The 12,101-nt window shown below is 36.2% G+C and overlaps 1 protein-coding gene across 2 annotated transcripts; it reads left to right on the top strand.

The window, feature by feature from the left end:
* On the top strand, positions 1–10,202 carry LOC125411077 (hyaluronidase PH-20-like). 2 transcript variants are annotated; one of them, XM_048450940.3, is made up of 4 exons: positions 1–146; positions 4,974–6,130; positions 6,585–6,677; positions 9,495–10,202. In XM_048450940.3, the coding sequence occupies exons 2-4, from the start codon at positions 5,171–5,173 to the stop codon at positions 9,939–9,941; spliced, it is 1,500 nt and encodes a 499-aa protein (XP_048306897.3). In that variant the 5' UTR covers positions 1–146; positions 4,974–5,170; the 3' UTR covers positions 9,942–10,202. The 2 variants fall into 2 exon arrangements, with proteins under 2 accessions (XP_048306897.3, XP_048306898.3); XM_048450941.3 differs by having other exon boundaries at positions 1–112.
* The last annotated feature ends 1,899 nt before the right edge of the window (positions 10,203–12,101 follow it).

The following is a 12,101-nucleotide window of genomic DNA, read 5'->3' on the forward strand; positions in this document are numbered from 1 at the left end:
TATAGGTATGGTCTTCTCATTGCTTGTTTTAGGAGTGCTGGAGTAGATTGAGGTTAGCTATGATTCACATGAATTAAGAAGAGTTTCCTTCGTGAGGCAGGAGATGCAGATGGTAAGCCGGTGTTCATAAGGTTCTTTCCAGCAAGGTAACAGTGCATGATTTTTTATATAAACTTCTTGATATTTACTTGTCTTTTGGTTGAAAGTGAATAAAAAAATTATCATTCAACAAAGGCTATATTTTTTCACTATTATATGCCCTGGATATACTACTAAGAAATTATTTTATATAAGTCTCTCTCTCTCTCTCTCTCTCTCTCTCTCTCTCTTTCTCTCTCTCTCTCTCTCCCCTCTCTCTTCTCTCTCTTTCTCTTCTCTCTCTCTCTCTCTCTCTCTCTCTCTCTCTTTCTCTCTCACACACACACACACACACATACACACACACACAGTAGCTTCTTAAGTCACAGTATCAAATTATCTACCCAACTTCCTGCAAAGTCCTCTTAATCCAGGAATGGCAGATATTGTCAATAGAGTTAAAAACTAACACAGTAGTGTCTATGCCTCATAATTGAAGCCAAAAATTTTATAAGGGCTAAGGTAATATTTTAAGTTTTTAAGCTTATTTTCTTGGTTTTTTAATACCTAAAGTTTCTATTTTCTGTTCTACTTGTCCTAATTATTCATATTGTTACAAGATATGAAATTAACAAGAGTGTCACAGTGCTTTTGGAACAAGTAGTTTACCCGTGTTGAAAATGAGTCCTTTAGATAAAAATCACTCCATAAAGATATGAAAGTGAAGAATGATCACAGTTACTAAAACCTTTTCACTGTCGTAGCGTCAGCATGGTCATGTGAATATGTATTTAGTCTGTCCACCAAACATGCAGTCAGTGAACAAAGGGTGAGAATTGCCAAGGGCAGAAGGTAGGTTTATAAAATAGAGTGGAACGTCTTCAGGGCAGTGTGAGACTTGGGGTATTCCCTTAGGTCAGTGGTGACCTCCAGAAATATAGTTATGTGACAGTGAATGTTGAAAGAATTTGGTCAGAATATAAATGCTAGGGCAAAATCAATTGCTTTTCATCCCTAAACCCAACATGATTTGAAGCTTCATGGAAATTTTATGTTCATTTGTGATTGGACTATCAGAGGAGATTAAAAATCCACAGGTTTCCAGATATGATTAGCAGACTCCACGGTTACATGTAAGATAGAGCAAATAAATGGATTTTCTCTTGAGCAAGTGTGCATGCTCCAGAAACAACTTTGCTTTAATTGACAATACTCTACAGAGCTCTGGGAGGCACATGTAGTTAAGGCATCTTGCTTTTTGCTGACTCTTGTGTCTCCAAAATGTCAGCTGCTGTCTGTGGACTAAACCTTGTATCTCAAGCGATGGTAACCCATTCTGCTAGAACCAAAGCAAAACAAACAAGCCTTATGTTGTGTCGGAAGTTCTGTATCTGGGGAGCATGACGAAGTGAACTGATAAATATGTCAATAGGAGCAAAGCAAAACCTTTGTTTAATATTTTTTTTTCGTGTACATGGGAACCTTCATGAAGTTTCAAAGAGATGTGCATGACCAAGACCCTATTATGTTTTCTAAGCAAAAAATAATTATGAAGAAACAAGTGAGAGCAGTGAAACGTCTAGAGGAAGCAAAGTGTGGGGACATGACCAGGAGACATATAGAAACCAGCTGATCGCAAGGACTGTGCAGTAACCTTTTCAGTACTAATTTAACAGTCATTCCTAGTCCAGTTATGAAATGTGTTCTTAGAACAGGGAGTTTAGCATCTACATAATGGATATTTTGCCCTGAGGTATACCGGAGAGTTTTCTGTCATATACTTTGGCTCAGTAATGTTTAGTTCATTGTGGTTTAGGGTAGTGCATTCTGAACCTTTCACAGGTATTAGGCTGAATGCTTTATGTACATTATTTTAACACAATAAACCTATGAATTGTTAATTTGTTATACATTTTATTTTTATTTTAAAATTATGTTCATGTAAGTCTTTTTGGTCTCTATATAAACATGAGCGTGGGAGCCTGTGCAGGCTAAAGAAGGGTGTTGTATCCCTTGGAGTTGGAGCTATATAGGCTATTGTGTTCTATCCTATGCAATTGCTAGACACTGAACTTAGTAGAGCACACTTTTATCTACTGAACATCTCATTAACCCCAGAAGCCCGATTATTGCTGTATTTTAATGTTAAGAAAGTAAGCATAAAGTGTACTGAAGTTTAATAGCTTGGGTAAGCTAACACTGAGACTGAGTCCGGTGGCCCTATCAGAAATGCTTGTTTAGTTTAGTACAGTAGTTCAGATATTTACATCATAGAATTCTTTGAAAGACTTTTTTTTTTTTTTTTTGGTTGTTGAAAAGATTAAGCAGCTTATTTTTGGTCAGTCACCGAATAAGAAAATAGCTTTTAGCATTCAAATTTAAATGTATCAGCTTTCAAAATTTTGGTCTTCAGAGTGATTTGTTTGATTTGACAGTATAAATATGTATTTTGTACTTTTACTCAACACACACAAATGAATACCTCCGCACAACATAGATGTGTACCTAACTGTGACATTATAAGACATAAATTTTGGTTTTTGTTGTTAGTTCCCACTTCGCAGCTTCCTTCCTGCTATATGTCATAGACTTTCTAATTGTCCCTGGGCTTTGCCTTTGAACTGGTAGTATTCTCTGATTTCCCTTTATCTAATTAGAGATCACAAGGCTAACCCCTTTTTAGAAGTGACCTGTTCCACATTATATTTGGTAGAAGATTCCACAAAGAGGCCATGACAATTCTTGCCTACCTTCCTCCTCCCAGTTTACAGGCATTTGATAATTTCTATCTTGTATAATCTCATTTTGGCAAAGTTACCGAGGCTTGTATCATAACTATTTAATAATGTCACTATAAAAACCTGAAAGAACAGAGTTTGGGAGCTTTCAGGCCTCAGATCAATAAAGAGTCCTGGGTGGAAAAAGCATGAAACTTTTTCCTGCCTCTCCCAATCGGATCTTGCGTATTTCTTCATCCATCTTTTGTAACGTCTGTTAAGACAAATCCTTAAGCCTGTTTTCTTGAGTTCTGAGTTACTTTAAAAGGGAAGCACAAAAAGAGGGCTATAAGAAGCCTTCTGTGTAGCTGGTTGATCAAAATTGCCTGTTGTGACTGTCGTCTGAAGTAGAGGATCCCTACTGGTAACTGAGATGCCAGTTTGTGGGCTCTACCTATTGGTAACGACTGTCAAATTACATTACATGAGAAGACACTCAGTTGGTGGCCCCTTCAGAATCCATAACTTTCTTCCTAGAGGTCACAGTGCAAGAGTTGAGGAAAAACCAGAAAGTTTGTATTACCAACAGAGGATAACTAACAGAAAGCATCCATAGACTAGCACCCTTATTGTTTGCCTTCACACTCTGGTGCCCCCTACTCTAGCCCACTTTATCACAATTTATTCCACCTTAGTCTACTTCAGTTATTTATTATTATTATTATTATTATTATTATTATTATTACTATTACTATTATTATTATTATTATTGAAATCCCCATTACTACTATTCAATTGAATTTGTGGCAGGTATGTCCCTGACAGGCAAAATGTTAAATTTGAAAAAGCGCTATAAATAGATTGGCACTTTCTTGGGTCATCATGTTTGCAATGAGCTCCATTTTATCTGCACTGACTGGGATGCAGAGTGATATTTAGGCTTTGAAGTATTCTTTCTAGTTAGATTTGTCTAAGAACGTTCTCAATGTAGAAAATCTGGTTAAACCATCGATGACGGGGACACTTCACTCTCCTGTTTTCTGTCAACAAAATACCAAAGATCTCTTTTGAGGTTAAAGCAGAAACAAAGCAATCTCTTGGGTACTACTAATGTGTGATTTATTGTAAATACAGATGTTCCACCCTTATTTTGTTGTGATAACTTCCACAAATATCTGATAACCTAGAGTATACTGATTTCTTTTTAATTGTCCAACTAACATATCTAGATTATCATATCTGAAAGTATGAGGACCTAAACCAGTAATAAGTGTGTGTGTGTGTGTGTGTGTGTGTGTGTGTGGCAACTGTATGGGGTTCCCCTAAATTTCTACAAATTGAAATAAATTCTGCTAAAGAACTTTCTCCTCTTCTTTCATTTTGTATTGACTCTCAGTCTTTGATGAAGACTTTGCTTATTGATATTAGCCCCATACACCTCTGCATTATCTAGATCAAGACTCCTGGTAAGTATTTCTTTGGTATTATTGTGCTAGTAATGCACAATCTCCATTTTTTATAGATTTTTAATGAAAATGATGACTACTTTTCTCTTTACTTTTCTCCTTCCAGCCCCTACCAAATACTCTCCCCCCAACTACTTCCATGAGTCTCTTTATTCTCAAGTTGATAGCCTCTTTTTCTTTGATCATTATGCTATACTCATAAGTACAACTTCTTGGATGCATTTTTGTTGTGTGTATATGTTTTCATGACTGACTTCAAGGACTCCCCCAATTTAAGTGAATGCATTGAGTTTTATGATTTCCAAAGTTAAAAATAATTTCTTTCATACCTGAAAAATTTAATTCTGTGAAAGGTTGTTTTCAAAATTTAGTCGATCATTGCAGAGTGGTCTTTTAAGATCAATAAATAAGAATTTATCTTTATTCTACTGGTTTTTACTAAAGCATTGCTAGATACAATGTTTTATATACATAATAAAAGAGATAATAGTTACATTCAGTTCTGTCTGGGATCAGGGGTAATTTTTGAAGATTAATGTTGACTGTTGCAGATTTTGTATCATGCAGGAGAGAAAAAAATGTATTGCTTTAAACACAATAGTAGACCTTCTGTCTTTTGAAACTGAATTAACTTTTCTTCATAAAACATTGAGGACTTGCTAAAGCTCTTATCCCTGCTACAATGAAGTCCATCTTTGTTTTTTTTTTTCAGTTCTGGATGATTGAACATGCTGCAAAAATATTCCTGAAATGTGACTCAGGAAGTATAATCTTCAACATTAAGCAGTCATCATACTGTCATTCCTCATAGTGACTTCATCTCTATCTTTCTTATCTTTTGCACCAAATACTGTACAAGCCTAAGTGTGTAAGAAGAAATAAGTGTTTGCACAGCAATTAGTCTCAACGATGGGAGGGTTGAGATTTAAGCACCTCTTTAGGGGGAGTTTTGTTGAGTCTGAGGGTACATTCCAGGTAGTGGTAATAGTCTTTCTTTTGAGTCCATGTTCCTTGGCTGTGGATTATAGGGCTGCGCCACTTATGCCAAATGAGACTTTCCTTTGGGTTTGGAATGTTCCAGCTGAACCTTGTATTGGAAATTTTAATTACTCATTGGATATGAGTTTCTTCTCTTTAGTTGGAAGTCCCCGAAAGTCGGCCACAGGGCAGGCTGTCACAATATTCTATACTGACCGACTTGGAAAGTATCCGCATATGGACGAGAAACAAAAAGAAGTGTTTGGAGGAATACCTCAGGCGGGGAATTTACAGGAGCATTTGAACAAAGCTAAGACTGACATCGAGCATTACATTCCAGTAGACCAGCTGGGCCTAGCTGTCATTGACTGGGAAGAATGGAGGCCCACCTGGGAACGAAACTGGAAACCAAAGGACATTTATAAGAATAAGTCTATTGAGTTGGTACAGACCCAAAATTCAGGTATGAACATTGCACAAGCCACCGTAAAAGCGAAAGAACAATTTGAATCAGCAGGAAGAAAGTACATGGAAGAGACATTAAAATTGGGGAAAAAACTTCGACCCCAATACTTCTGGGGTTTTTTTCTTTTTCCTGATTGCTATAATTATCAAAATTACCTAGATCCAGGATACAAAGGAAAATGTCCTAAGATAGAAATAGATAGAAATAATAATCTTGGCTGGATATGGAAAGAAAGCACAGCCCTTTACCCAGCAACCTATCTGAAAAGGGAATTGAAATCATCGCCAAATGCAAAACTCTTCAACCGCTACCGTGTAGTGGAAAGCATCAGGATATCTAAAGTGCATGAGGAAAATAATCCACTTCCTGTTTTTCTGTACACACGCGTTGTTTTCTCTGATCGGATATGGGAGTTCCTTTCTCTTGTGAGTAAATCAAAGAATTACAGCTATGGGCTATTGTGCAGAAATAGTGTCAACAGGAATGAAATGTTCTTCAAAAGTATAATTCAGCTCTATGTATCATTTAGGAATACAGACATCAGTTGTTCTATGTTCTGAAGAAGGCAAAATTAGTACATTTTTAATGTTTAATATAATCATATGGTTTGTCAGTAGCCATGAAAGCACTCCAAAATGTAGACAATATTTTAACCATTCTCCTCCTTTTTCTCCTCCTCTTCTTGTAATCTGGGTCTTTTTCTAGCAGAAATATATAAATATATATAGTAAAGAAATGCCAGAGTAAAAGATTTAAAGACTGTATTAGTTTTTAAAGCATTATCGGTAAGTCAGCATGCTCTGCTTGGTGAATATGTCCTGTGTAAATAAATGCCTCCACTGGTTACTCCCTGCTAACTCTTTGTATCACCTTTATCAGAATGACCTTGTGAACACAATTGGTGAAGCTGTTGCTCTGGGGACCAGTGGAGTTGTAATATGGGATTCTATATCTATAGCACAACGTGTACAGGTAAAGTCTTGGTATATGAAATAGAAAATAATTCTATCCTTAATGATTTTTAAGGACTTTGTGTTAAGAAACTTGGCATTATGCTTGATCATAAGTAAATACTCGCTAAGTTAAGATATACTGCATTTTATTTTATTATGAAGTAGAAAATGTTGTATCTGTCTTGAGGAATCAGATGTTCAATGAGATTAACTGACGTTCTCTAGGCTTTGTGTTGTAAGTAGCAAAACCAGGACTACAATTTCAGTTTTCTGACATGATGCTTTAATGTCAGACAATAGGTCTCTAGAATTTATTCCCCATATCAAGAATTGTCATAATTTTTACAAATTTCTTGAATAAAAGATAGAGTTTCTGTGCATATATACTTCTGTGTATATGTATATGTGTCAATGAATGTGAGTTTAACATTGCTAAGCTGAGGCTGATTTGTGTGTGTGTGTGTGTGTGTGTGTGTGTGTGTGTGTGTGTACGTGTGTACGTGTGTGTACACAGAAGCAGTGTTAAGTGCTCTCCATCTTATCTTTTAAGAGAGGTTCGGTCACGTAACTCAGAGTTTAGCAATTTGGGTCTATTGGCTGGCCAAAAAGCCCAAAATATTTACTTGTCTCTGCCTTTCTAGTGATGAGCATATAATTACATGACATTCTACTTGGCTTTTGGAAGTTGGTTATGAGAATAAATCCCAGGTACTTTTACTTTCACAAGAAGGGTCTTCTTAGCCTCTCTAACAGCCAGTTCACAGCCTGTTTCTAGTTGTTAAGATTGACACACAAAAATTATCAAATAAGCCATCTCCTTCCACTCCACTTTATCTGATCCTGTGGTGTGATGAAACCAGTTCTACCAGTTCTACCTTATGAGACGTGCTTTTCTTTATTTTTGGGGATTCTTGTGAGACAGTTATTAAACATGGTCATTATTAAAAATCAAAAGATAAATAAGTTTCACTAAGTACAAAAATCACTAATGCTTAAATACACTAGTTATTTTGCTTCATGTCCACCCCAGTACCTGAGATTGTGTATATCTGCTGTATCTGCATTGGTGGAACACTCTAGAATGGATGCTATTCACATCATACTCTCATACTGTGAAATAGTGGCTTTCTCAGTTCCCAACTCTGCATTCAGTGTTATTGGTTGGCAACTTGAAGTTGGCCAGTGTGGGTTTAATTATATAGCACCTCTTAGGCTGCCAGTTTAAATTTTTCCACAGAGAAGATGAAAGATGACCCTCAAATCCTCTTCATTCCCACAATCTGCCTTTTGTCTCATCCTTATCTCTGAAAATAGCTTCAATACTCCTTAATGTATCATTAGCACTGAGAATATAATATTTAAGAATGTTAGCGCAGTCCATAAACTCTTAGAATATAATAGTGTTCAGGAAAAGCTACATAAAAATTAAAAATCGGTGCTTTATAAGCAGCTAACACAGAGGTGTGAGTTTACAAAGAAAGTATCTTGGATAGTCATTTTCTAATTATTTACAGCCAGAATGACAAGAAGAAGTCAATCACATGTAAAATACAAATATACAGCATTCCACACAAATAGAATACTAGAAGAGCTTCATATGAACCTGCTACATTAGTTTTCTTAGTTTGGCTTTTATTGCAAGAAAACACTCTGACCAGAACTTACAGGCGAAAGGATATGCTTGGCTTATTCATTCTGACCGTAGTCCATTATTGAGGGACTACAGGGAAGAAACTCAAGGTAGGAACTTGGACGTTGCAGCTGAAGCAGAACCACTGTGGACTGTTTCTTGGTAGCTGGCTCTCCAGGCTAGATTTCAGCTACTTCCCTTTTTGGCTTCTAAGCATATCCACAGCCTCCTCCATTGTAAGCTCACACAGTCACAGGCTCTGGGGACAGGAGGGCAGATATCTTTTCCAAGTCATTACTGAACCAAAAATAGAGTCTCAACACAAGGAAAATAGCAAATAGATTCAAGTCAGCTGCGAAGAGCCTTTACTTTTCCTGTCAAAGTGCTACCATAGTTGGCTCATTCAGTAGAACTGTTGATCATGACAGATCATAATCAACAATGTTTTTTAAGGACCTCTGACCAAGTTTAAGAACAGCAATGTTAAGATGGACCACGCTGCCCTTCATCTCTCTTACATACACAATTTGTTAAAGAACTGTCATGCGCACCATTGACAGTGTAACATTTATCTAAAAGATACACAGTTGAACATATTTTATTATTTTGAGATATCAGTTTTGAATCTGTTTAATTATGTTTAACTCATTGAAAGTTAACTGAAGAAATGTTAGGTCTCATGTACATACGTCTTATCAGTTGTCTTCACAACAACCCTATGAGGCAGCCTGTGAAATCATTCTTATTCTAAAGTGATGAAGCTGAAACACAACCAAGTTAGCTAATTTTCCTTATGTGGGCCAGAGAAGAAACAAAGATGTACAAAACTTGAGGCATGCTTGATTGGCAGACATGGTTATTAATGAAGGTGATACTACTGTCAGGCAAGCAAACCTCAAAGTCCGGATATAACAGTTTTAAAATTCCATACTCTTGACTAATTCATGAATTATTAGGAAAGATGAAGTCTGGGATAGATAGGCTAAGCCTCAACTAAGCAATTCTTTTGTCACACTAAATGACCTACAAAACTTGCAGATGTTAAAATACAGTTGGAATAGCCTTCCTTGTCTGAGTGAAAATGAGTATTTGTGTCACTAATTCAGTCAGATGTTTCATTTGTTTTTAAGAGTTACTATAAGATATCTGTTCACACAGGAACGTGAGCCTTTCTACACTCACTGATGGTCTTATTTTTTTTTACAGACAGCTTGTCCAGTCCTACACCAATATGTGAGCTCTATTCTGTATCCATACATAATCAACGTCACCCTAGCAGCCAAAATGTGCAGCCAAACACTTTGCAACCATCAAGGGATCTGTACAAGGAAAGACGAGAATTCAAATCACTATATTCAGTTGAATCCGGAGAATTTAGAAATTATTTTGAAAAATAGGAAGTTTGAAGTAGTTGGCAACCCTACAGTTGGCGACCTGAAGTACTTCTCTGAGCATTTTAAATGCACCTGTTATACCAAGATGGGTTGTAAGGAGAGACCTGATATTGAAAGTGTGACAAATGTTAATGTGTGCACTCGCAACAATATTTGTCTAAACACCCATGTAGATCCTGGCCGAGCGTTCTATCTCCTACCTGGAAAAAACCTTCTCTTTTTCATAACTGTTGCTCACATACTCTATCATCTGCTCTAGGGGCCTCTGAATTTCCTAGGTCAAGTATCAGTGGGTGTCCCTTAGTCATATCTGCTCCCAGCGTTTGAAATATTTGTTATAGTCTTGTGCTAACTCAGAAATGCAAAATGGGATTCTATTTTAATGGTTGAGATTCTATTTTGATATTTAAATGAAAAATGTCTATTCTTCTAAGAAAGACTAGTAACGACCAAGGCAGCCATACTTGGATAATGGTTTTTGTCTCAGGAGGAGAATTGAATAAAATCAAATTACTTTAAATGAGTGTCTTTATTAGTAGTTTGTCACAGTTTCAAAAATGATCAAGTAAGTATTAAGATAAAAATTCTTTATGTAAAAAGGTATGTTTGGAGTGTGTTAGTCAACCCAATTACAGAGGTAAGAATTTTATAACTTTAAAAATAAAATTTGCATATCTTTATTTTATAGTAAAACAAACTCAACAAATGACAATCTTCCTTATTTTTGTACTTATGTACAAAAGTGGTTCAGAAACCATTTTTATACAGTAATCTAGCTATATTTTCATTCCTAATTGTCTTTTAATTTGTGTTTCCAAATGACCAATTTTATCCAGTCATTCACATGGTCATTTATTTGTTCATAGCACATTTATTGACTATTATTTCCCTCAAGTTTGGTATTCATTATTGCCAAGTGTTTCTTGTTTGTTTGAAGGTGAAAGAAATGGGGAGAAAATGGATCTGGGGGAGAGGGGAGGAGATTGCTGGGAGGAGTGGAGGGAGCAGAAACTGGTCAGGTTGTATTGTATGAAAAAAATATTTTCAATAAAAAAGAAAATGACAACATAGTGTGTTTTAAATGCTATGTTAAGTTTAGAGTGCTCTGGTTTGCAAATAAAATTTTGAGGCATCAGAGATTTCTGAGAGAGATGAAGTAAAAGTTTTTATTTATTTATTTTAATTTTTATTGTTGAATTAAATTAAAATACAATTTCAAAGTTTTCTTCCTTCCTTTCTCTTCCTCCAAGCCTATGCATGCGCTCTTTGCCTCCTCTTCAGTTGAAGGCCTCTTTTTATTTAACTGTTATTGTAAACAGATAAGTACCAGCTGATTTTTCTTTTATTGTTATTTATTTACATTTACTTGTATATATGCATAACTCTAGTATTGAGCAGTTGGTATTGGATAACCAATTAGGAGGCTCATCTGCAGGGAAGGCAGTTCTCCCACTCCCAGCATTCCTTAGTTGCCTGTAGTCATTTGTCTAGGGTTTCAGTTTTCCCTTATATGTGACTTATGTTTTTTTTCTTTCAGCTTTCAGTATGCTTTCTTTGCCCTTCATACTTAGTGTTTTAATTACAGTATGCCAGGAGGAGATTTTTTTTTTCTGGTTTTGTTCATTTGGTGCTCTATGAGTTTCTTTTATCTGCATGGCTTTGTTTTACTTTGATGAAGTTTTCTTCTTCTATGATTTTGTTGAAGATATAGTTTATGCCATTAACGTGGTGTTGAAACAACCAGGTTAGCTAAGGATAAAACAATTATATTCTATTTATTATAAGGGGAAAACTCACAAAGCAGGAAACGGGAAATCCAAGCAAAACAATGTCCCGCTGGAAAAGGCGCAGAGAGCAGTACCTGGAGGTGCACATGCTTTACCCTGGGTCCTAGCAAAGCCATGTCTTAACTAAAACCCACCTCTTTTTTTTGACATTATCTTCTTTTTTTTTAAATTGGCTTTTATTGAGCTCTACATTTTTCTCTGATCCCCTCCCTGCCTCTCCCTTCCATCTTTGATCCCTCCCCCAAGGTTCCTATCCTCCCAATTTATTCAGGATAATAATTTTGTCTTTTTCTACTTCCCATGTAGACTAGATCCATCTGCGTCTCTCTTAGGGTCTTCATTGTTTTCTAAGTTCTCTGGGATTGTGATTTGTAGGCTGGTTTTCTTTGCTTTGGATTTAAAAACCACCTGTGAGTGAGTACATGTGGTAATTGTCTTTCTGTGTCTGAGTTACCTCACTCAATATAATGTTTTCTAGTGACATCCATTTTCCTGCAAAATTCAAGATGTTGCTATTTTTTTCTGCTGTGTAGTACTCCATTGTGTAAATGTATCACATTTTCCTTATCCATTCTTTGGTCGAGGGGCATTTAGGTTGTTTCCAGGTTCTGGCTATGACAAACAAAGCTGCG

The sequence above is a fragment of the Myodes glareolus genome, chromosome 25 (genome assembly GCF_982192425.1).
Source record: "Myodes glareolus chromosome 25, mMyoGla1.1, whole genome shotgun sequence".
NCBI lineage: Eukaryota > Metazoa > Chordata > Mammalia > Rodentia > Cricetidae > Myodes > Myodes glareolus.